This window comes from Marmota flaviventris, chromosome 19, assembly GCF_047511675.1.
Source record: "Marmota flaviventris isolate mMarFla1 chromosome 19, mMarFla1.hap1, whole genome shotgun sequence".
NCBI lineage: Eukaryota > Metazoa > Chordata > Mammalia > Rodentia > Sciuridae > Marmota > Marmota flaviventris.
This window is the reverse complement of record NC_092516.1, coordinates 2,128,710-2,154,349: the sequence shown is the minus strand read 5'-3', so window position 1 is coordinate 2,154,349 and position 25,640 is coordinate 2,128,710. Positions and strand designations below refer to the sequence as shown.

Below are 25,640 nucleotides of genomic sequence, written 5' to 3'. Positions count from 1 at the left end.
CGACCCCCTGAGCTCCGAGCTCCTGGCATCCTGTGGCATGTAGCAAAGCAAAAGATGCAGAAGGCCCACGCGGAGCCTCTCTCGGTCCCTAGCAGCGTGATCTTGGCCACATCAACTGCTCTTGAGTATCAATTTCCCCATCTCTAAATCAGAGTTGTTTGCAGATTCAGTGTAAAAACAAAGAAACTTGCCCAATCAATGAGAAATTAAAAGGGAAACTTAAAAATCCCTTGAGACAATTAAAAATGCAAGTGTGACATGTCCAAAACCCAGAGGCTGCAGTCCAGGAAGTCCCTGGGCGGAAGCTCCCGGGGATGAATGTCCGCTTCGGAAAAGGAGAAGGACCTCCAAGAAACCAGCCCGCGGCCTGGCCTGCATGAACATCTGTTGCTTTGCTCCGCCCAGGTCTCCTGGCCACTGGGGCTGCGTTCTCTGTCCCTGGGGCGCACCCTGTTCATGACCATTCTAGTTGCCCTCCTCGCCCCCTCCCCCAAGACTCAATGGGCCTGGCACACAGTAGGCACTCAGTTAAATTCACTCAGTGGCTGGATAATGAGTAGACGATTCGACGGTGCTGCTGTTGGGAGTCTGCGGGAGTGGTTTGTCGGTTGGATATCTTCCTGATGTGCAGGGTATTATTTTCTTGAGAAAGGGACATCAGGTGCCTGTAGGGAGAGAGATACGAGGAGGCAATCGCTAGATGCTGTCCCATCTGACAGTCTTCCAGAACACCTGTACGCACCCTAGACAGAGACCAATTCCTCCCTGTCGAGTTGATGTACTGTTGTAGTCAAACACCCCGTTTGATTCCATCCTTCTAACAGCCCTCTGGGATGGCTGAAAGTGGTGCTGTTTCCTCGGCTGTTAGAACTGGGGTGGATCATAAATCGCCCCCAAGGCCATTCACAGGGAAGCTGAAGCCCAGACAGGGTGGACATGACCTCACCCAGGTTGACAGTGAAGAGCGGCAGCGTGGGGCTGAAACCCAGACTCCGGCCTCCTGGACCAAGTAGGTGTTGGGGAGCACGTGAAGGGACTTGGGACGCTGCCCTGCTCCTCTGGGGGAAGACCTGCCCCCTGGGGCAGGAGCAAGGGGCGGGGAGGACAGACACAGGGGACTCAGTCCAAACCATGAAACCTCCAGAAGAATGAGCGCTGCGGTCTCCCGGGTGACTCTCCTTCCCCAGAACATAGCGGAGGAGGGCAGGAGAGACAGCGAGGACCGAGGACATGGCCTTGCTCAGCTCAGGCACCACCCGAGGGGCCACAGGCACAGTCCACAGGCAGGACATCCTCAGGGCGCACACATGGTTTGTTTGCTTATCTGTTTGGGCAAACCCACCCTGCTCACGTCGTCATGCCGTCCTGCCACTCTGCAACCCGAGCCCAGCCCCATCCCTTCCCCAAGGAGGCGCTGGCGAAGCAAAGCCCCGTGGCGCCATCTCTGATTTCTGTGTCCTTCACTGATGTGGTTTTGCGTGTTGCGATGTCATTAGCATGACAGAGGACTCGGAAGCTTTGACAACTCCAGCTGCATTGCAGTCAGATCTCCTGTCAAAGGAGCTTGAACCCCCGCTGTGCTGGAGGCTGAAGTGACTCCTGTGGTCCCCCAGAGTCTAAGCACTTGGGGTTTACTTCTGTTTCTCTCCCTCTCTCTCTCTCCCTCTCCCTCTCCCTCTCTCTCTCTCTCTCTCTCTCTCTCTCTCTCTCTCCATGCACGAACATATTTCATATATCTCATCAACCAACTCTTGTTTTCCAAATTCTCTAACTTGAGACAGGCATCTCACTAAGTGTCAATCACGGAAACGGAAGCCGGACTCATGGCTACTCCATTTCCACAAGTTCAAAGCTGGCTTCTGGGTTGTAGGATTCGGTATCTGATCCTGGTAGAGAGTATAATCCTGGCCAGGGATTATACCTGGGGAGCCAGCAGTTGGGGGCCTGAGGAAGAAATGTGTGCTTCACCCTGCTGGGTTGTAATTAAGGAGAAAATGGTTTCCTCAGGTCAGCAAACACCCGTGGCCATGTCTAGGCACAGCCTGCTTTTTGTGGGGGGAGTTGAGAGATTGAACCCAGGGACACTTAACCACTGAGGCACATCCCCAGTCCTTTCTTTATATTTTGTTTAGAGACAGGGTCTCACTGGGTTGCTTAGGGCCTTGCTAAGTTGCTGAGGCTGGCTTTGAACTCGTGATCTTCCTGCCTCGGCCTCCCGAGCCTCTGGGATGACAGGCTCCACCGCGCCCTGTGGCCCACAGCCTGATTTTGAAAGTGAAGTGGTATGGAAAGCCAGGCCCCGACATGCCTTCAGGCACCATGCCCTGCCCCATCGCAGCCCAGCTGAGCAGTCACGACAGAGAGGACAGTGTTTCCTCGAGGCCCTGTACAGAGGAGGCCGATGACACTTGATGTGGACTCTCTGGGGAAACACAGAAGGGCTGAGGGGACTGAAAGCCGTCGTCCTCCCCGTTCTCCTGGGGAAGAGGAGAGACCGAAGACAGAGGGGGGCAGGAGGGCAGGAAGGAGGGCCAGAGAGAGGTGAGGGGAAGAGGGGAGTGAGAGGAGGGAGAAGATGATGGAGGACAGAGGAGAAAGCAGCATCAGGAAGGAAGGAGAGAGGAGGGGGGAGGGGGAGGAGAAGCAAGCTGGGAAAGGAAGGGGGGGTCTGCGGGGGCTCAGGCAGCAGCCAGCCTGGGCGGGCCTATCCCTGAGCAGTGGACCACGTTGCAGAGGAAGCCGAGGGGCTCTCCGAGGGTCCAGGGTCCAAGCCGGCTCCAGGGTGGTGCAAGGCACAGGCCATGCTGACTGGCCCTGCCTGGACAGGGCTCATCTGTCCCCCACTGGCTTCCCCCGCCAGCAGTTTTTCCTGACATGGGTCCCTGTGTCCTCAGATGACTCAGCAACACCGGATTGCAACCAGCAGTAATGCAAAATAAGGACAGGGGTGGGTTTGGGGGGAGAGGAGGCACAGAGAAACGGAGCCTTCTTTGAGGGGGTGTTTCCAGTTCTTTAAATGAAAATACTTTCCAGCTACCATCATCTTTGTTTTTTAATAGATATTGATGATGACAATCATGCTTCCGGAGGGCTAGCCATGTATTAATATGTATTAATTCTGTTTCGTCCCATACTGACTAAATGGATGAAGAGCGTCCCTGTTTGTCCCTATTTACAGATGAGGAAACTGAGGCATAGGTAGGTTCAGGGAGGTGTGCAGGATCACCTGGCTGCTGGGATTGGTGCCTGTGCTGGAGGGCCCGGATCTTTCTTTAAACACCAGGCAGATTGGCAACTCCATTAGCCTGGATGCCCACGTAGACATCCCGTAAGGCAGCTGCTCTCATCTGGTGAAGGGCCAAGCTGTGATTTAAATGCAGATCCGCCAGACCCCAGATTGCAGGCTCCTTCCCCTCTTACTGATGGAGCAGTATGGGCTGTGGGTGACAACTTGGTGACAGAGGCGGAGGGTGGGAGAGAAAGCGACCTGCACTGGGTTTCCATGTCCAGGTGAAGGAGACTTGTCCAGGCCTCAGGCCCCAGCGCCATGGGAAGAGACGCAGCCTAATTTCTGAGATCGTTCAACCCTGGCAGTTGGGGAAAACGCAGGACCCAGAAGCAAGAGATGAGCAGGAAGGAGACAAGGACAGAATGTGATTAGGGAGGCCAGATGCTTGGCTGCGATACGGGGCTGCAGAGACCCGTCTTGGTTCTGGAATCGCTTGCTTCCCACAGAGCTCCTGGGCGCTGCCTAATCCCCAGCATTCCACCGAGGGATTGTTCCTGGCTAAACATGTTTTAGTCACATGGAGACTTCAAAGGCAGAAGTCACAGTTTGGGCTGAGGGAAGCTCCTCTGTAGACCAAATTAGCAAGGACTGGGTGCCAGCCGCAAAGCCCCCGGACTTATTGGTCCACTTTCTCATTCATTCCCCCTCTGGTCATTCATGCAACAAAGAATAACCACACATTGAAGGTCTGGGGGCTGGGATGTCCCCGTGATGCCGTGTTCCTGCTGTCTGGCCCTTCCTTGCTAAGACACTCTGAACTCTTTATGTGCAGTGCAATCACCGGGAAGTCTGTGAGAATATGCCTAATTTCCACCCCTCCACCCCTTCTTGGGGCACTTGTTCCCATTCTCTCTGGGTGATTCTAATCCACAATAAGATTTAAGAGTCAGTCTTTAGAAGAACAGCATTTTGCGTTTAGAAACATCTGATTCTCTGGTAGGTGTTAGATACAAGGGCTCTGGTAGGTGTTAGATACAAGCAGCCAGCAGCCCACTCTGTGGAGCCATGGTTTTGGATCTTTGCTCCCCGTTTGGTACATGGTCCTTCTCTCGGGGCGCCTCACTGGATTTACACAGAGACCTTGGTGATCCTGAAACCTGGAGCAACGTAGGGTCTAGAACTTTTAAGCATCAGCCCATGCAGCAGCCGTGATAGAGAGGAGGTAACATCGGGGTAGAGCAGGAAAGGGAGAAGTCAACAGACCCAAGTGTTAGGCTTCCTCATCAGCAAGGATCAGAGCAGACACAGAGTTCCTCACTGCTCCAAGGATTTCACTTCCATTTGTGGAGCATAACAGTGATAAAGAGGACCAGGCAGGAGTGAGAGCTCCTCATCTGGACAGGGACTGAGCCAGGCCTTCCATTGATTAAATCAGACCTGGAACTGGATTTGGACACCATGGCCCTCCAATTCCTTGCACGTGAGGATTTGGCCCCTTTGGGACCCAGGATGTGTGGGGCTCAGGATCAACATAACAATGGACTGAGCGATTTTTCATATGGATTTCTTTATTGCTCGGGGCGGCTGGCTTTCCCACACACAGAGACCTCACCTCTGCCCCAAAACATGAGCTTTCTTGGTATACGCTCAAGGGGGTTAGTGATCAATGGCGATGTCACGCCCCAGCCACTAAGTTATCTTGACCTTCCTCCAACCCAAAAAACTATGTCGGGGCAAGCTATTCATTCAGAAAAGCGATGTTTTTCCAAAGGAAATGTGTCAGTTCTAAGCATAGATCAGCAATAAAGGGCTTAACTGCCTCTTCATTGGCCTGTGACCAGATGGAACCACAAACATCAGACTGTTTATCTCCCTCCCGGTTTAACCAGAGACGTATTCAGAATAATGATGGAACAGTAGTTACTTAAGAGACAGATAAAGTCCATGAATATCCTGGAGGCCATCGACTCTCCCTCCTGCTGCTGGAGCTCTGAGGGTTTTCACTGGCGGAAGTTCCCGACCAATTTCCCAACGGGCCCCTTGAGCTGCGAGCTGCAGTGCCGTCTGACACCAGGACTCGGCAAGGTCAGCGGGGCCAATCCTGAGCCTGGCAAGCAGCCACTTAAGCCAGAGAAAGTCAGATGTCAGGAGAACCTTCAAAGAGGGAAGAAGTGGGAATGAATGGCTTGCTTGTAAGTCAGCGGTACCACACGTCCCAGGCAAGGTCCTGGGGTAGGACAGATAGTGGCCCCAATCCCTCCCACTCTGTGACATGCAGACACTTTCATTTGGAAAGGCACGCTCCTGTATGTGAAAAAAACACATGAACACTTACGCCATCATGATTTCAATCATGTCTAGTTTTGTGAGCTCTGAAGATTCTTTCACAGTTGTTTTGTTCACATGTTCACTTACCAGTTTGGGAACATGCCTAGGAATGAAACCAATGTGTCACACAGTGTGCACACACTCAGATTTACTAGAGTGGCAATCAGCTTATATATTACCTCGTGATCCCTGTTCCCCAGAGACGCATTTCTTTAAGAAATTATATTTTTTTAGCTGGATTTGCTTGTATATCTTCCATTTTCATTTGTTATATTTCAAACATTTTATTTTGCTCTATTGTGTATGGCTCACAATTATTTCAGTTTTTTTTTTTTTTTTTTGCATAAAATGCCAACGTTCAACCAGAAGCCGTTACATGATGTTTTTTATGTTAAACACTGTGATGTTGTGTTGGTATGTAATGATAGAAGAAGGGCTTTGTGCCAATTGCTTGCTTTCTTTCTTTCTTTCTTTTTAATTGTCTATGTGCAACCAACTCTTGGATGTAGAATTTGAAGGGTTGGTAGTGACGCTAACATCTCTAGGAGTTTTCCTATAGGGTGTCCAGATGTCCAAAATGTTTGTTCCCATCCAAAGCACTACTAATAATGAACCAGGTACCACCTTGACAATGACCTAGCAGCACTGACACCGTGGTCCTCTTTGCCATCTTAGGATGGGAAATGGGTTATTTCAGGGTGGCCTCAATTTGAATGTTGTAATTTTAGTGAATGTTGTACATATCTTAGTGCCTTCTTAAAACTTTGGTTGCAATATTTCATGCAAAAAAGGCCATTCCCACAGCAACATGAGGTGAACGTAGGTACGGAGGCTTTGGGATTGCCTTTGAGAACTGACATTTACCAACTGTGTGACCTTGACCTATGAAAGTTGTCAGCCTTTTGGAAGGGCCACTTCCTTCCTCTGTTATTGTGGATCATAATCATGCAGAACTGAGTTTTCTAACGCAGAAGATTGGCTTGGTGTGTCATTCACCACACAGTTGAGTACTTGAAATGATCTACAGATAACAATGCTGAGGATCCCCCTAAACAGGGATCCATTTTCATTCACACACATAGGTTTTTTTTTTTCTTTAAACCTTATTCTTATTTTTATTTTTATTTTTTTTTAATTTTTTATTGTTGGCTGTTCAAAACATTACATAGTTCTTGATATATCATATTTCACACTTTGATTCAAGTGGGTTATGAGCTCCCATTTTTACCTCATGTACAGATTGCAGAATCACATCAGTTACACATCCATTGATTTACATATTGCCATACTAGTGTCTGTTGTGTTCTGCTGCCTTTCCTATCCTCTACTACCCCCCTCCCCTCCCCTCCCCTCCCCTCTTCTCTCTCTGCCCCCTCTACTGACATTCATTTGTCCCCCTTGTATTATTTTTCCCTTTCCCCTCACTTCCTCTTGTATGTACTTTTGTATAACTCTGAGGGTCTCCTTCCATTTCCATGCAATTTCCCTTCTCTCTCCCTTTCCCTCCCACCTCTCATCCCTGTTTAATGTTAATCTTCTTCTCATGCTCTTCGACCCTACTCTGTTCTTAGTTACTCTCCTTATATCAAAGAAGACATTTGGCATTTGTTTTTTAGGGATTGGCTAGCTTCACTTAGCATAATCTGCTCTAATGCCATCCATTTCCCTGTAAATTCTATGATTTTGTCATTTTTTAATGCAGAGTAATACTCCATTGTGTATAAATGCCACATTTTTTTTATCCATTCATCTATTGAAGGGCATCTAGGTTGGTTCCACAGTCTTGCTATTGTGAATTGTGCTGCTATGAACATCGATGTAGCAGTGTCCCTGTAGCATGCTCTTTTTAGGTCTTTAGGGAATAGACCGAGAAGGGGAATAGCTGGGTCAAATGGTGGCTCCATTCCCAGCTTTCCAAGAAATCTCCATACTGCTTTCCAAATTGGCTGCACCAATTTGCAGTCCCACCAGCAATGTACAAGTGTACCCTTTTCCCCACATCCTCGCCAGCACTTGTTGTTGTTTGACTTCATAATGGCTGCCAATCTTACTGGAGTGAGATGGTATCTTAGGGTGGTTTTGATTTGCATTTCTCTGACTGCTAGAGATGGTGAGCATTTTTTCATGTACTTGTTGATTGATTGTATGTCCTCCTCTGAGAAGTGTCTGTTCAGGTCCTTGGCCCATTTGTTGATTGGGTTGTTTGTTCTCTTATTGTATAATTTTTTGAGTTCTTTGTATACTCTGGATATTAGGGCTCTATCTGAAGTGTGAGGAGTGTTCCCAGGATGTAGGCTCTCTATTTACCTCTCTTATTGTTTCTTTTGCTGAGAAAAAACTTTTTAGTTTGAGTAAGTCCCATTTGTTGATTCTAGTTATTAACTTTTGTGCTATGGGTGTCCTATTGAGGAATTTGGAGCCCGACCCCACAGTATGTAGATCGTAGCCAACTTTTTCTTCTATCAGACAGCGTGTCTCTGATTTGATATCAAGCTCCTTGATCCACTTTGAGTTAACTTTTGTGCATGGCGAGAGAAAGGGATTCAGTTTCATTTTGTTGCATATGGATTTCCAGTTTTCCCAGCACCATTTGTTGAAGATGCTATCCTTCCTCCATTGCATGCTTTTAGCCCCTTTATCAAATATAAGGTAGTTGTAGTTTTGTGGATTGGTTTCTGTGTCCTCTATTCTGTACCAACACATAGGGTTTTTTGAATGTCATTTTCTTTTGTTTGATTGCTTCCTCAGGGTTCTGCCACCGGTGGCCCCTGTGCCTCTGCCTGTTGGTGGAGAGAGGCTCTGTTGGAGCGAGGCTCAGGGCCCGTGGCTGCCTTGGGTGGAGGCGTAGTGGAGACCCGGTGGCCACAGAGTAGAGCCTCTTCACTAACTGGCCCTTTACAGAAAAAGACGTCTGGCCTCTGGTTTAAATGGTAGAAGTGAAACGTGTACTTCTGAAATAATTCCAATAATATGGGAGACTGGGGTTAAACATAGCTCCTCCCCCTAGTCCTTCAAGTCTCTCTCTCTCACTGTTAGAAAATCGCACATTAAAAAAAAAGGTTCCGTTCTTTCTGATTTAGACAGTCTGTTCCCTCTCTTTTCTGGTTACTCACTCTTCCTTATTATCCCTCCTGACAGGAGCCCATTCCTCTCCTGGACCCGTCCTTTCTCTCTCTTTTTCTTTCTTTCTTGGTGTCTTCTGGGAACTACAACATTCTTTCATCATATTACTCCAGCCCCAACGCCCGGTTAATTTTCATACCACATTCAACCGCCACCCAGATGGACAGGCACAACGTGGCCCCAGAAAGCTCCCTCCTGCCCCGTGGGCCGGACTCTTCCCCCAGGGAGTCACCGCTCTGCCCTCCACGGCTGGGGTAGATGTTGCCTTGAACTTCCTATCAATGGTGGATCCTCCAACATGTCTCACTAACGTCTTTCACAGTGTCTATACCCATAGCTCATTTTCTATTGTTGTGCAACAGCCCATTGGAGAAATTTGCTACAATTTATTCATCCATTTTGCGGTTGATGGACATTTCAATCATGTCTAGTTTGGTGAGCTCTGAACATTCTTTGACAGTTGTTTTGTTCACATGGTCACTTACCAGTTTCGGAAGATGCCTGGGAGTGGAACCAATGCGTCACACAGTGTGCACACACTCAGATTCACAGAGTAGCAACCAGTTTCCAAAAGGGGTGCAGCCAGTTGGCTCCCCGCATGGTGCACGTGGCTCCCCCCATCAGAGGCCCTGTTTCTCCTTCCTGCCTTAGAAGGAGCTCTGGGCTCCATGTAACTGAAATCCAGGGCGCTCATCCGCGGTGTGCGGCTGGATGTGGGATCATCAGATCCCCTGGTGCATCTCAGGTGCAGATTTGTCGAGCGGAGCCGGGACCTTGCGTCCGCTTCACATACTGAGCTGGAATCTGAGTCCAGAGACTCCCCTCTGCCCCTGGCTCAGGCCTGGGAGAAAGAGGAGGAGCCAGAGGCACACCTCGATCAGAGGGAGAGCTGAGAGCCCTCTAGGGCCCTAACCCAGCCCTGCCCTCAGCCCACCAGTCTCCATGGACAAAACAGGGGCTACCCTCTGCCTCGTCATGGGTGGTGCCGGCAACAGGGACGGGGCCTGCTTCTCCCTTTCTGTCCACTCCCCACCCCTCCCTCCTTCTTCCTCTTCGTCTTCATCCACAGCCAAGACTGGAGAGCCCCCTGAGCTCCCTGCACTGTCCTGGGCAGCGGGGATGGACATGAAATGGCAGAGAGCCAACTTGCTATGGATTTTACAGCCCCGGGGAGCCTGCTGTCAACACTTCAATAAAAAAGGAATTGAAACGCAGTGAGGTCATTGTATTTGCTGAAAGAAAGGAGATATTTCTTGGCATGGGAGATGGGATTATCGCTATCCTTTTTCATCTGGTGTCGACAATCTTTTAAATACAAGGACCCCTTTGTGATATTAAAAAGTCCTCACGCCTTGGCGGGATGCGTCACAAGATCGTGAGGACAATTGACTGAAAAAAATGTGCAGAGTCAAAAAGTCACTGTGACTTCACGGAGGCTCACACGTGCACAGGGCTTTCAGGTCACACTGGCCTGATCGTCTCTCCCCGTGGGAGGCACGTTGGTTAAGGAGGCCCCAGAAGGGCTTGGTGCACACAGAATTTCAGAGACTTCCAACAACTTCTCTTCCGTCTGGCTTCAGAGATTTATTTCTCTCCAGCTCCATCCTCTCATGGAACACTGGGACCACGCTTTCCCAGTCCTCTCTCTTCTTTTTAACTGGTCTTCTCCAAGAGATACAAGATGGGGACACGTGGACAGCAAATGACTGGACTCCACCTGGCACGGTTGGTCAAATGGCCTGGGAAGTCTAGCCAGGTGGCAACAGGCCGCAGTGAACCCCATGGTGCTCCAGTTCCGTCCTGGGGAGAAACCTCAGTCGGAAGGTGGTGACGAGCGTTTGTGCCTGAGACAGCTTGTCTGCGTCTAACTGGATACAGTTAAGCCGAGCCCTATTTTTATTTCAGTTTTGTGGCTTCTCAGCATTATACAGAAATGGAATATTCTGACATTTAAATAAGGAATATTTATCTTCCGAATCCAGTCTGCTTGTGTCTGGAGTCTTGTTCTATTCCCCATCGCCACCAACATCCCAGGTATTTTTTTTTTCTCTTCCGCAAACTGCAGCGGCCCTCTGAGATTCTAGGCCCAGCGGTCACAGACTCCAGAATACTATTCCAGACCCAAGGTCACATGGGTTTTATCTTTCTCTTATTTATCAGACGAGTCGGTTTTGTTTTCTGGATTGGGGGAGGTTGTATATTTGTCTTTGTTTCTTTGTAAAGAGAACTTCAGGTGCGGAGTCCCCGCAGGGAAGAAAGGGTGAGTTTCCTGCTGCTCCTGGAGACTGGCTTGACTCTGGCTTTGAGTCTGGAGGGTGCAGTAACTAAAGCCAAGCCCCCAGGTCAGTGGTCACATCTGACTGACCTCACCCTGCTCTGAGGCCACAGACTAGATCCCCAGACCTGACCAGCAGCTCCTTCCATATGCAGGGCAACTGGGCAAGAGAGGACCTTCCCCAGTCCCTGGGCCCGGCCATCCTCACTCCCAGGGCTGCGGATTCATCCCCACGCCTGATCTTGTTGAGAATGGTAGACTGGCACGAATCTGTGCCCTAGAATGTCCACAAAGAAAGTTGTCACTTGGCCATTTCCGATTCCAGGTGGGCTTCTCAAAGTGCCCAGCAGGGCCATTTCCCCTCGTGGTTCTCTGGCAGATCCCCCCGGAACAGCAGCACCATCATCCGACGTCGCCCAGGTACAGATGGCCGTCTGCTCCCCGTGGGCACCACCAGAGTCCACGGCCGGGATCTTGGAGTGGACCTTGCTTTCCCTGAGAGTCAGCCCTGATCCCTGGGTCTGGGGACTCTTCCTGACCCTTTTGCTGGGACTTGGCCTTCCTTGATGGCTTCCTCTCTCGCTGATCCCAGACCTGTGGGTCACAGGCTGGTGACGGACAGAGGAACCTTGTGGTTTCATAAACCACAACTACGTGCCAAGACTTGTGCCAGAGATGCAAGAAGCATAAGGCAAAACCACCTTTGATTGATGGAGACATAGAGCAAGTGATGGCTGGACTCCATGGTGACAGGTTCTGTACTGAAGAAACACCTGGGGTGTTAGGGCAGGAGAAATCAGGGTCCTGCCTACGTTCCCTTGTACCCAGGAGAGACTTCCTGGGGGCTCAGACCTGAGTGCAGGTGACTAAGCCACAGAGGTCATCGTCCAGTTCTCAGCACAGTGCTGCATACCTGGTGACATCGATGACACCTTACAGGGAATCCTTGTCAGCAGTAGTCTCTTGCAAGTGGGTTTCTACCAGTCACTGTCTCTCCTGGGAGTAGAAGGGCTTACTCTGAGTACTCTGTCTCTGAGATCAGGATGAGACTGTAATAATGACTGTTCTCCAATAGAAGAGTGATCTTCTTCCGCACTGCAGCACGGTTTGAAAGAACCATTGTCACGTGCGGCAAGAGCCCGTCTTACCTGACATGTGAGGAGACATGGGTTTCTTATCAAGGGGCCGTGATTGGAGAAACACGGGCAGCAGAGTTTTCTTATCTACAGCAGGACTTGCACCCGGGTGTTCACTATGGAAACACATTCGGCGCCCTCTTGTTCCTAGGATGTCCCAGACTCCTCAGCTCAAAAGCTGAAGCTTTGCATTCTCACTCCTGCCCTTTGGGCCCCTCTTCCTTCCCCCAAATCTGAGCTACTCTCTGATCTCAAAACATTCCATGTGTCTTCCTGCCTCCAGCTCGATGCCCATCCACCATCCGTGCACTCCGTAACTGCTGGTGTGCAGGACTGGGACTTCCACAGGACTCTGACCTCTCAGAGGCCAAAGGTCACGTTACTCACCTCTACCTGAAAATGCATGGGCCTTGGAATGTTCTTCCCCAGGGGATGAGTGAAGGAGTGAGCGGATGAAGGAGTGAATAAACAAGTAAACACACACACACACGGAATCCTCTGATGAACAAAGGCATTAGCTTTCTTGATCAAATTTGAGACAGAACCTCAAACCCAGTTTCTCAGTCGCACACAATCACTTTTTATAGCATTACTGCCTAGGATCAAGTGCCTTGGCCAGAAACCAAGAAAAACTATCTAGATGGCTTCCTGCAAGGATATACGTCGAGGCTGATTTTTAAAAAATGTTCCAGCAAATTTCCTGGGTTCTGGACAAAGCCTAAAGGTTCAAACTGGATTTTTCCCGGCTGACCTCGGGGAGCAGTGTTCAGGAGACCTGGAGGCTTGTCACGTTGCTCCCATAGAGTCCCTTCAGGAAGCAGTCCCGTAGCTCTTGGACAGTCCTGTGGAGTAGATGACATCTAATCTGCAGGTGCTGGGAAGGAGTCTGAGGGCCGAGCAGGAGCTGACTGCTGGTACTTGGTGGAGAGCAGAGTCTGCTCGGAGCCTCTCCCCTGGACAGGCCTCCTCGGTGCTGACCTTTGTGGTCCATCCTACCTTTTCTACCTAAAGCATCTTGCGAGTTGCTGGGCTGGATCTGGCTGAATGCTCAATCGCTCCTTTTTGCAAATGTGAAGCCCATGCCTTGTGCCTTACTGTGACTGGGTGGCTACTGGGGAATCCCGTGCCCCTGCACCAACCTGCACCATGTGTACCTGTTCTTCCGATTGACCTGTTCCTCTCTTGCCGCCTCTAGCAGTTATCACCCAAGCAGACGACGGAAAGAGTCTGAGACACCCAGCGCCGCCTCAGCCATCTGCACAAGCTCCTTCCTTCCTAGGCTTTGCACCTCTCTGGCTTTTGAAGGTGCCAACATCAGGAGGGGAGAGGGCTGTGGCCCCTGCTCCCTGCGCTGGACTTGCAGTCTCAGGATGCTGCGGAATTCAGAGCAGCAGGGATACCTGCGTTTGGCACCATCTTCTCCCTTGACCACAGACACACGAAGCACCGTTAACTCAGGTGTGATTTCCCAGGGGTGCAGAGGAGTTCTGCGAGTATTCACACGCTGTCTGTCATTAGAGGAGTAAACGGAAGAGGATCCAGTTCTGAGCCTTACATGGGGGATCTGTCTTCTCCAGAAGGGAGAGGGACACTATGGGTGCGACCCAGAGCCGCCAACCCAAGGCTCCGCCGGCTCCCAGCAGGGCACTTAGCTTGTGGCTTCCCAGCAAGAAGGAGTCGGCTTCCGGAAAGAGATTTAATTGTCCCATTTGTCAGCTCTGCTTCACGGGGTAACACTGACAAAGACTGTGACCTCTTTGCAATAGGAAAACGGACAGGACAGTGATCGGACAGACTCCTCTGTGGAAAATGACATTGGATGCTCACCCAGCTGGGGGCTACACGCTTCACACACCGACCCTCGGGCCCTCTGCCCGGTTCCCCTTGGCAGGACCGCTCACCGAAGAGACCTGAACTTGTTTTTTGCAGTCCTGCCCAATATAAGCCTGGGGATAGAAGGAAAGAAGCAGAAACAGGAAATATGGACTCAGGGCTTACTGTGTGCTGCAAGCCATGAGAAATATCAAAATCATAAAACATGGTCCCTGCTCTCCCTCAAGGAGATTACAATATACTTGAGTAAATTAAAAACGAAATAAGAAAGTATTTGAACTACAGTTCGGTACGCTAGTCAGAGAGGGCCACGAGGCAAGGAATGATTAACTGGAAAATGATTGGAACAGGCTGTAATTGGAATTGAGAAATGGGAATTTGCTCTCTTTTTGGAATCCGGGCCCGGCTGGGCAAGTTGACTTATTCTAAAGAAAGCTGTTGTGTGGGAAAAAGGGCAGAAGAAAATCCTTTGTATTTACATCCTGAAAAAAAAATCGAGGTGATGTTTCTTGTACCTGGCGGCTGCTGCTGCAGGCTGACAAACTGGCTCTTTGGGGGATAAGAGTAAAGGACAGATGTGCTGGGAATCTTATGAGTCATGAGCAGAAGACCTATTTTTATGCCCTCATAAACTCCAAAGGGAGAGGGAAGTCAGTGTTGGGGAAGAGATGGCGCTGGTCTGGGGAAGAGAGGAAGCTGTTATGTAAGCCTCAAGCAACATGGCGGACGCCGGGATTGGATTCAGCTCCTGGTGGTGCTGGGGGACAAGGAAGTCATATTGGAGTCTCTGACGACACGTGTGACTGTGTACAAGTGCCGGGGGCTGTTGGAAAGAAAGGAATTGAATCAAGATACCCCTTCCCATCCCTTGCCCTGTGCCACTGAAGAACAAGCCACCTTCTTTGTGGGTGAAGAACTTGTAAGGGGACAGGTTCCACATTTTTTCTTTTTCATAAATATGTATACTTTCCCTCTGATGAACAAATCTGAGACCTCAGTGAGTCACTTATTCTATGAAAAGGAAACTAGGAAAAATCTCTGTCCATCAAAGGGAAGGAAATGCAAGGAGGTTTGCCATCTGTTTGAAGCTTCTGAATGAGGAATTGAAACACAAATAAGTATTGGCCTCCAAAGGTCTGCTGTACACATGGTGCAGTAATTGCATTTAAAAATTTTTTTTTTTCCATACTGAAACTAGTACATTGAAAACCCCTGGAGATGTGGCAGAAGCAAACCCAGAACCCTCTGTAGAGACATTTCTATAACGCGGTGTTCTTGGGGGACTCATGGTGGTGAGAGGGGGAACAGCTCTGCAGAGGATCAGCTCCTGATCAGAAGCTACAAATGTCACAGGGAAGTAATCCACCATGAGTCGGCACACGCAGCAGACAGAGGATGAGAAGCTCGAGAACCAGTCGGTAAGATTATAGGTGTGAAACTGTTAAATACATAAAAGTTTTAAAAATCACGACGACGGAGTGCGACATCATGACAAAAAGATCAGGCAGAACTGTAAGAAAGCCAAAAACAAAACAAAACAAAACAAAAACAATGAATGCCCCAGTTAAAATAAGTAGATCAGAATTGAAACATAAAGCCGAATATCACAATGAAAGAACAAGTGAACTGGAAGATGGATCCATGGGCATCATCCAAGAGCAGCCCAGAGAGAAAGGAATAGAGATACTAAAACAAGGTTAGTAACCTAGAAGGTAGAACAAGAAAGCCCAGAATATTTTAAAAATTTTCAGGAAAAAAAAGAGAATTATCATAGGTCATTAGGGAATTGTCCATTAAAGCAAAACACCCCAATTAAACAAGATAGCATTACACCCCCATGAAAATGGCAAAAATCCTGAACGCCCACGGCACCAGTCAATGCTGGTGAGGACGTGCATCAGCAGGAACTCTTGTTCCTTGATGGCAGGAGTGGGAAAGGGGACAGCCACTTTGGAATAGAGGTCACACTTTCCCAAAGCTAGACAGAGCCTCACCTTACAACCCAGCAGGAATGCTCCCAAGTATTTGCCCATATGAGTTGAAAATAGGTCCCGAAAAACTGCACATAAATGTTTAGGGCAATTTTATCCGTAATGGCTCAAACTTCGAAATCACCAAGATGTCCTTAAAGTAAGTGGACGGATGAATACAGTGGCCATCCAGAGCATGGAATATTATTCACTAATAAACAGGAATGAGCTGTCAAGCCAGGAAAAGGTACAGAGGAATTAGAAATGCATGTTAATAGGTCAAAGAGGCCAGTCTGAAAAGGCCACCTGCTGTACAATCAACTCATCGCTGTTCTCAGGCCTGGAATCACAAAGCTATAGAGACACTGAGGATCGGGGGTTACAAAGTGAAATCCTCAGAAGCAATTCAAGAGAAAATACGGATCGCAAAGAAAGTAGCACCAATAAGATCAGCCGCCGTCTCACAACTGCAGTCCAAATCAGGAGGAAACTGGATGACATCTTCAAAGACTGGACCAAAAAAACTCTCTCAACTTAGATTCGTATGTTCAAGTAATTCAAGAGCGAGAACAAAACAAGAGCAACACGTGCTAACTTCACAAAACCAAAAGGACCCATTTGAGATCAATAATCATGATTCACCTCTTTAAAGGAGAATCAATGAAAACACTTGAAGTATTTATTTTCCTCCAAATGTCTCTTATCACATCTTAGAAATTACATATGCACATGTATGCATATAGCCGTAATCTGAATTTAACGTCACATGCATCGTCTTTGATTATTGGTATCCTTGAAAGATGATTTTTAAGGGCTGAATCATCGTCTTAAGTGCCATGGTTTAGTGAATTGCCCGACAGTCAGTGTAATTACCAGACGCTTAGATCAGAGAATTCCTCCCACATGACAAAGACAGAGGATGATGCTAAGCATGCACACCAGTTTCCTCTCATTGAAAACCCCACCTGCTTCTCTAACTGCGACTGAAGGGAGGAGGTGTTTAGTTTGCAAGGGGCCATTCAGAGCCGGAGATGTCTTCTTCAATTGAAGTCTTGTGTCCCATGTATACTGCGGGTGGGTGACTTTTTGGAGTAACTCTGGATGTTCTAAAGAGATGGGAAAGAAGGAACGGATCCATTCGGGGGCTGCCCTCCACCAGGCCCCGGGCGGGCATTCTCTCGGTGACAGTAAGGAGCAGCACAAGCTATTGTTTATGAGGACTGACTGGGAACAGGCACTTCAGGGTGCTCACCACGACTCCGAGCAGGGGCCATACATTCCACAGACGGCGTAACTGTGGCTCCAAGTCCACACAGCAGGCCAGCGACGAAGTCAGGTGGCAGTGAGGTCTGTCCGTGCAGCTTGCTGCTGGTCGGTCCCCACATCCTGCTCAGAGCTTGGGGGGTTCTGGGGGCAGGGGTGGGTAAGCAAGTGGAAGAGCCTAGTAATGACCCAAACCAAACCAAAGCAGGCACCGAGCCCCGGTCTCTATTCTGGGCGTGGTTCCAATTTCACGGTGATGATAACAGGGGCCTCATCCTGGTTATCCTGACTTAGCAAGTGAGCGACCAGAGGGCCGTCTTGCCTCAAGGTCACACAGCTGTAGGTCACGCACTTCTGTCCCCAGCCCCTCTGGTCCTCACTGCCTGGGTGTTGTGTTCCTTTCAGGGGAGATGGAGGAGCTGGAGACTCTGTGGCTCACGGGGATCTGCCACAACGAGAAGAACGAGGTGATGAGCAGCCAGCTGGACATCGACAACATGGCGGGCGTGTTCTACATGCTGGCCGCCGCCATGGCCCTCAGCCTCATCACCTTCATCTGGGAGCACCTCTTCTACTGGAAGCTGCGCTTCTGCTTCACGGGCGTGTGCTCGGACCGGCCCGGGCTGCTCTTCTCCATCAGCAGGGTCAGTACCACGGCTGCGACGTCCTGGGGTAGCGGGCAGGTGCAGGAAGCCCAGGAATTCCAGAGGAGTGGGCGGATTTCACTTCTTTTGGGGTCTGCACATCCTCGCCTCCTCACCCTCCCGTCTTGGGTTTGTCAGAAAGGACCCGGGGTTCGTGCATGTCCAAGCCAGAGGTGCGAACTCAGAAAGGGAGTGAATGGGAATGGGGAGGCAAGCTGGGCCTGAGGGGAACAGCCCGGGTGAGACGAAGCACCCTGGCCAGATTGTGGCGTCTCCACGGAGAGCAGCAGGGAATCCGGAGACTGGGGCAAATCGCATGTTATCAACCTGAAGGAGGCGGCCATTCTCAGCTGCCCTCGGCGCTGTCTCACGGGAAGTATGGCCAACACTGTCAGGTATTCTACTTTCAAAAGAGAAAGTGTCCTCTGGTTTTATGTGAAACCTATTTTAAATATTAGTAACCAATTCATTTAAAAACCAGGGATCAACAAAGCCTCTCCACCTGTAGCCTCCATCCTAAGGACCCACATACGCCATCCAGTACGTAGACTTCTACCTCACTGTAACATGATTCGCACAACAAAACAGATCCACGTCACACGCCATGCAGCGTGCACAGACTTCAAACAAAACTACGTGCAACCCAGCAGAGCCTGGATGAAACAGAGACCTACAGCACAGAGGAACTCCATGCACATCCACCAGGAAACAGCACACGGCTCAACACAGAAAACTCAACACACACAACACACACAACTCATCACACACAACACACACAGCTCAACACACAGCTCAACACACACAGCTCAACACACACAGCTCAACACACAGCTCAACACACACAACTCAACACACACAGCTCAACACACACAACACACACAACACACACAACTCATCACACACAACTCAACACACACAGCTCAACACACACAGCTCAACACACAGCTCAACACACACAGCTCAACACACAGCTCAACACACACAACACACACAACTCAACACACACAGCTCAACACACACAACTCAACACACAGCTCAACACACACAACACACACAACTCAACACACACAGCTCAACACACACACAACTCAACACACAGAGCTCAACACACACAGCTCAGCACACACAACAGCACAGGGTACACCCACTGCAGTCAGCTCGCGTGCGACTCCTGGGAACCTCCTTTCCCACAGCTCAGTCTGGAAGGTATGCTTTCCCCTCAGTGTGCACGTGACGGAGTTCCTCCGTAATGGGGATGCTTGTATCGATGGAGCATTTCCACAGGCCAGGTGCATACAAGGACTTTGTGTCCTTCCTCTCACTTAATCTGCAATATAAAGGTGAGGAAGGTAGTGCTACTAGTCACAGATGTGCAAATGGCAAAACTCGAAAGTGGAGGTTGAGAGTTCTCCCGGATCACACAGCCAGTAATGTGGAGACAGGGCTTGAATCCAGACGGTCAGGGGCAGCAAAAGCCCTCACTCTTCCACAAACAACAAACCATCAAATGTGAGCAACACAGGACATTTATATAGTTCATACTGTGAACACACATGTGCATGCAACTCACATAACATGCTCACACGTGTGCCACAACCTAGACACACCCCTACCTGTAATGTAAGAAATGCACATACCTGCATATTGTCCATGCATCTTCCAGTCAGTCTATCCACACATCTGTCCATCCATCCATCCATCCATTCTTTCATCTATACCTATTTCTTCCATTTACCACCTGATAGGTTTTTTCACCCTGAAAGAGCTTAATTGAGTTAGAAGTTGAAATATGGTTTTAAAAAAAAAAACATTGTTTAAAAACATCTGATTTTATATGCTAATGTTCATTGGGAAAACTAAATAATCACTTTAAAATAAATTTGTGTATTCTTAGCATTTGGCGATTTTAAGAACTTTAGAGATTCGGAAGGTACACATTAGCTTAGCGAGAAAGATTTATTTTCTCCATTCAATAGCACTCCAAACTCGGGTTCTGTGCAAATACATACTTCCTAATTAGCTTGATGGCATCTAAACACACAGATTGCTTAAAAATAACAACGTGCATGCATATAGCTAGGTATTATGCCAACTTTAATTCTCCCAGCCAATTACCAAAGGCTTTTCATATCCAAATGATTCTGGGATTATCTTGAGCAAATGCACACTGTTGCGTTTGCTTGTAAATCCTGCTTGGTTTTGGAAGAGCATTTCCTCTACCCGAGAACCCCTGAAGGAAGCCAAGTTGATAGGATCATCATCACAAAAATGAGCTAAGTCCCTGGCCCCGGTTCCAAGCCTCCTGAGGGGTAGGAGAGGACAGGGAGCTAGGAGCAGGCTGTGTTGGTGTTGCTGCAGGTCAGGGGGAATCTGGCCACCCCTTGTAGGGGGAGAGGCCCCTGGTGCTATGTGAGCAGGGACTACCATCACTGCTGTGTCCCCAAAGGCTGCGGGGAGCCCTCCTTGAGTACTGGCTCCCCTTCCCCCAAAATTTGTGTTTTAAAGTCAGTGTAACCTGATCTGTATGAGGAGGAAATTCTCGTTCTTATTAATACTTTCCTGCCTCTTTTTATTAGGGGAGCTCAGAATAGGCTGAGTCGGCTCTGAGTTGCCAAAAAATAAAAAGGTCCTTCCTTTCTGGTCAAGGGCTACCTCCACCGGCAGAGCTTGCCTCTCAGGCACGTCCACACATTCACCATCTTATGCCCACTCTAACTCACAGCACGGAGAGCAACGCCCAGGCATAACCCCGTTCACTGCGTCCATGCAATCATTTGCTTAAAATAAAACAAAACCCCGCAGTAGGGAGTTTGCAGCAACAGCCGCACATAGTGTGTTCACTGCAGACCTGGGCCAGGGACGTCCCCTCCAAACTCTGCAGTCTCCACAGCACCCTGTGAGGCTGCCCCAATCCCACCCGTCCTGCAGTGGGAGGCTGAGGCTCCAAAGGCCAGAGTGGGACCTTGGGCTTCACTGTTTCCTGAAATAACAGGGCTCTGCACACTTCACCCAGAGGCTAGACAAAGGCACGGAAGAGAGAGATCTGCCTCTCAGGCAGAGTTGGTCACATGCATCAGTCTGCTTCAGAGTTTGGGCTCCTTTCTAAGGATGCTGATCCCTAATGCTCTGAGATTTACATCGCCCCAAGGCAGACATTCTCTGCATAGATCCTAGATCTTCTCATCACCAGTTCTCCTTTGAGCACAGTGAACACCCAGCCAATAGACGTGAAGCCCTCGGCTCTCAGCGGGCAGCCCCACCCCTCCCCGCGGGCTGCACATCCTGAGATACTCTAGAGGGCGCAGCGCCAATCCCACCCGAGTTACAGCACCCGAGGCCCTGCCAAGGGGTGGGTCCCAGGGGTCCCAGGCCCCCGACTCTTCCAATTTTCCTGTGATATGCTCTTGTCCTCCTGGGCAGTGCATCTGGAAGGCCAGTCAACTCATTTGGTGGATGCGGTCATCCAAACCTGGCTGGTCCTTCCCTCTGCCTCCTGTGCCTGGGACCTGCCTTAGCGGTGTCTCATTAGTCCTGGGAAGCCGAAAGCAGCCACCACCCACCTCCTGCAACAGCCCAGCTCCTCCCAGCACCACGGTGGCCAGCTCATCCTGGCCGGTGGGAGCAGATTGCTCTGAGGGAGAAGGGAGGGAGGAAAGTTCTAGACTCTCCAGGCGGAGAAAGGGAGCTGGTTAAAATAAAACTGCAAATTTAGAAAAAAACAAATTAAACTAGTGTTTTCATAATGTTGAGAACAAGAAGGAAAAGCGCAGTCATCAGCCGATTCTGACGTCAGGAAGCAACTGATCTCCATCTAGAGGAGCAGCACCCCCCTAGGCCAGAGCTAAGGAGCAGCACCCCCCTAGGCCAGAGCTAAGATGGTTATATCACTGAACCGGGGCAAGGAGTCACAGGTGAGTGTGCAGGTTAGGTGGCACCTGGGACATTGCAGGACTGTCACACCCACCGTGTGGATGCTCCAGAGCCCTTCCAGCAGTGAGGAGGATGAGCAGCCAACTACACAGGCCCCAGAGGGGGGTGCAAGTTAAAGCCACAGGCCAGCACCTGGGGCCTCAGAGGCTCGGGTGGAGAGGGTTAGAGGAATGCTCCAACCCACAAGGGTCGGCCTTCTGTTGACTGTTCCAAAAAGGCTGCCGTGGAAACTGTCTTTAGAAATGTCCAGAAAAATGCGACCGTGCAGATGAGTCGAGGCTGCCACAGTCCCCGAGCGTCCCTGCGGGGTAAGCAGTGGAGCCTCCATTATCAGTCAGTTAATCACACAAACCTCCTGTAGCTCACGCCACAGTCCGCAGCAGCTGCCGAATCAGCTGTGCAGATCCCTTCCAGCGTTGTCTAGTCCTGGGAGGACCAAGTCAGTCCTGCAGCCCGGAGCCGATTGTTTCCTTTAGGTACAGCTGCCAAAGCCTGGGGTAGGGGCGGGAGAAAGCGGGCGGCCACAAATCAAAATGTTGTGGATGCTCTCTTGCCTGTTACAGCAGATGAATCAAGAGCTTGTCCCTGACGACAGCTAAACAGTTATTATTGGGTTTTTTGTTTTTGTTTGAAGTGCTGTCAGGACCTCACACACGCTAGGCAAGCCCTCTACCCCTGAGCCTCGCTCCTGGCCCTAAACAGACACTTTTAACTGAAAACAAAAAAACAAAGCTACTCCTGGTAGAGCAGCACACACCTGTGATCCAGCAGCTTGGGAGGCTGAAGCAGGAGGACCGTGAGTCCAAAGCCAGCCTCAGCAACTTAGCAAGGCATTTAGCACCTCAGCAAGACCCTGTCTCTAAATAAAATATAAAAAAGGGCTGGGGATGTGGCTCAGTGGTGAATCGCCCCTGAATCCTCAGTACTGGAAAAAAATTAAAAAGTTATTTCTAAGAAAGGAGTGGAAAATGAGGAGACTTAGAGGTGATCGTGTCATACTTCAGCTGCCCGGGAGTCCCTAAGTCCTTCCGTTCCCTGGACGGACTGAAAGGAGGCATCTCCGTGTCACGAGAACTCCTCACGATCGTTAGCGATGGGAACCCAATGCTAAGTGCACACGCTCACCAACAGAGCAGGTCAATAAGAAGTCAAAGAGGGCGACTCCGGGGTTCAAGCCACTTCACCTGGTGGCCTTCCTTCAGCAGCCCCACAGCATGGCAGGCTGGCCTGCCATTGTCCTGTTCCAGCAGCTGTGTCTGTCCCTCCGTGAGGGGTCTGACTGCCTCCCGGGGATCTCGCTCCTCCCTTCCGTGTGTCCCAGGACAGGGAGTTTCTCGGGCCTCTTCAGGCTCCTCCTGGCTCCATGCCTTGATCTCTCGGTGGCTTCAGCACTCAGGCGGGTCATTCCAGAAAAGAATCCATTGTAAGTGACCCTTGCCTGGGGACTTGGATTCTTTGTCAGTAGCTGACTCTCTGCTGTCCAAACTCCAAAGACGCTGCTAGAGAACGTGGACAAGACTGGCTCTGTGCTGCAGGTGTTGGGGGGCCGACTGAATGTCCTGGTGGGTCAGTCCTGAGGCCCAGAGACCTACAGTTGTATGAAGGTCGGCTGATTCCTTCTCTCAAACTCCACGTGTGACTCGTGGCCAAGGTAGTCCTAGCCGGAGCTGTCAGACAAACCTGAGGCCCTATAAGTTGGGGTTCAGTGAAGAGTTCATCAGGGGTCAGAGGACACTGCTGTTTATCCGGGGTTCCTACAGGAAGCCCACCTCCCCTCTGTGGGTGAGGTCCAGGTGGGAACGGTCTGGCACCACGGGACCATGCTGACGGCTGTTTGGTCTTGCTCCCTCACAGGGCATCTACAGCTGCATTCACGGAGTGCACATCGAAGAAAAGAAGAAATCTCCAGACTTCAGCCTGACCGGTTCCCAGAGCAACATGCTGCAGCTCCTTCGGTCGGCCAAGAACACGTCCAACGTGTCCAACATGAACTCCTCCAGAATGGACTCACCCAAAAGAGCCCCGGACTTCATCCAGAGAGGTTCCCTCATCATGGACATGGTCTCAGACAAGGGGAACCTCATCTACTCGGACAACAGGTCCTTTCAGGGGAAGGACAGCATCTTTGGGGACAACATGAATGAACTCCAAACGTTCGTCGCCAACAGGCACAAGGATAACCTCAACAACTACGTGTTCCAAGGCCAGCACCCTCTCACCCTCAACGAGTCCAACCCGAACACGGTGGAGGTGGCCGTGAGCACAGAGTCCAAAGGCAACTCCAGGCCCCGGCAGCTGTGGAAGAAGTCCATGGAGTCCCTGCGCCAGGATTCTCTGAGCCAGAACCCGGTGTCCCACAGGGATGAGGGGACCACCGTGGAGAACAGGACCCACTCCCTAAAGAGCCCCCGGTACCTTCCCGAAGAGGTGGCCCACTCCGACATCTCCGAAGCTTCCAGTCGTGCCACGTGCCACCGGGAGCTGGACAACAACAAGAGCCACAAGACCAAGGACAACTTCAAGAGGTCCCTGGCCTCCAAGTTCCCCAAGGACTGCAGCGAGGTGGAGCGCACCTACCTGAAGACCAAGGCGGGCTCGCCCAGGGACAAGATCTACACCATCGACGGGGAGAAGGAGCCCAGCTTCCACCTGGACCCGCCCCAGTTCGTGGAAAACATGGCCCTTCCGGAGAACGTGGGCTTCCCGGACAGCTACCAGGATCACAACGAGAACTTCCACAAGGCGGACTCCACGCTGCCCATGAACCGCAACCCCCTGCGTAACGAAGACGGGCTTCCCAACAACGACCACCAGTACAAGCTCTACGCCAAGCACTTCACCCTCAAAGACAAGGGGTCCCCCCACAGCGAGGGCAGCGACCGCTACCGCCAGGGCTCCACCCACTGCAGGAGCTGCCTCTCCAACCTGCCCACCTATTCCGGCCATTTCACCATGAGGTCCCCCTTCAAGTGTGACGCCTGCCTGCGGATGGGCAACCTCTACGACATCGACGAAGACCAGATGCTGCAGGAGACGGGGAACCCCACGCCCCGGGAGGAGGTCTACCAGCAGGACTGGGCGCAGAACAACGCTCTCCAGTTCCAGAAGAGCAAACTGAGGATCAGCCGCCAGCATTCCTACGACAACATCCTGGATAAACCCAGGGAGATGGACCTGGGCAGGCCCTCCCGGAGCATAAGCCTCAAGGACAGGGAGCGGCTTCTGGAGGGCAACTTGTATGGGAGCCTGTTCAGCGTCCCCTCCAGCAAACTCTCGGGGAACAAGAGCTCCCTCTTCCCCCAGGGTCTGGAGGGCAGCAAGAGGAGCCAGTCTCTGTTGCCAGACCACACCTCCGACAACCCCTTCCTCCACTCCCACGGGGATGACCAGCGCCTCGTTATTGGGAGATGCCCCTCAGACCCCTATAAACACTCGTTGCCCTCGCAGGCCATGAATGACAGCTACCTTCGATCATCCTTGAGGTCCACGGCGTCGTACTGTTCCAGGGACAGTCGGGGCCACAGTGATGTGTATATTTCGGAGCATGTTATGCCTTATGCTGCAAATAAGAATAATATGTACTCTACCCCCAGGGTTTTAAATTCCTGCAGCAATAGACGCGTGTACAAGAAAATGCCTAGTATCGAATCTGATGTTTAAACTCTCCCATTAATGTTTTATCATAGGGAAACATGGAGTGGTGAGCGCTCTGGAGGGTGAATGTGGTCGTCCGATAGTGCCCTGCAAGGAGGAGGAGGGCTTAGAGAGGTCATTTTTGTTGGCTCTTTTGCACATGGCTCATGCCATAATCTGCCACTCAAGGAATCTTTGAGCTGTGTGCTGAGCACAGCAGAAACCAGAGAGTTAAGTCCTTAACCAAAAACAAAACAAAACAAAAAAAAGGGCAGG

General features: G+C 50.4%; 1 protein-coding gene across 1 annotated transcript in view; it reads left to right on the top strand.

The window, feature by feature from the left end:
• Grin2a (glutamate ionotropic receptor NMDA type subunit 2A) overlaps nt 1-25,391 on the top strand; it is a 323,436-nt gene extending 298,045 nt beyond the window's left edge. The window contains exons 12-13 of the mRNA XM_027940847.2: nt 17,563-17,801; nt 23,586-25,391. Of these exons, the coding sequence (XP_027796648.2) occupies nt 17,563-17,801; nt 23,586-25,391 (2,045 nt within the window). The remainder of the gene's footprint in view (nt 1-17,562; nt 17,802-23,585) is intronic.
• Nucleotides 25,392-25,640: the final 249 nt, after the last annotated feature.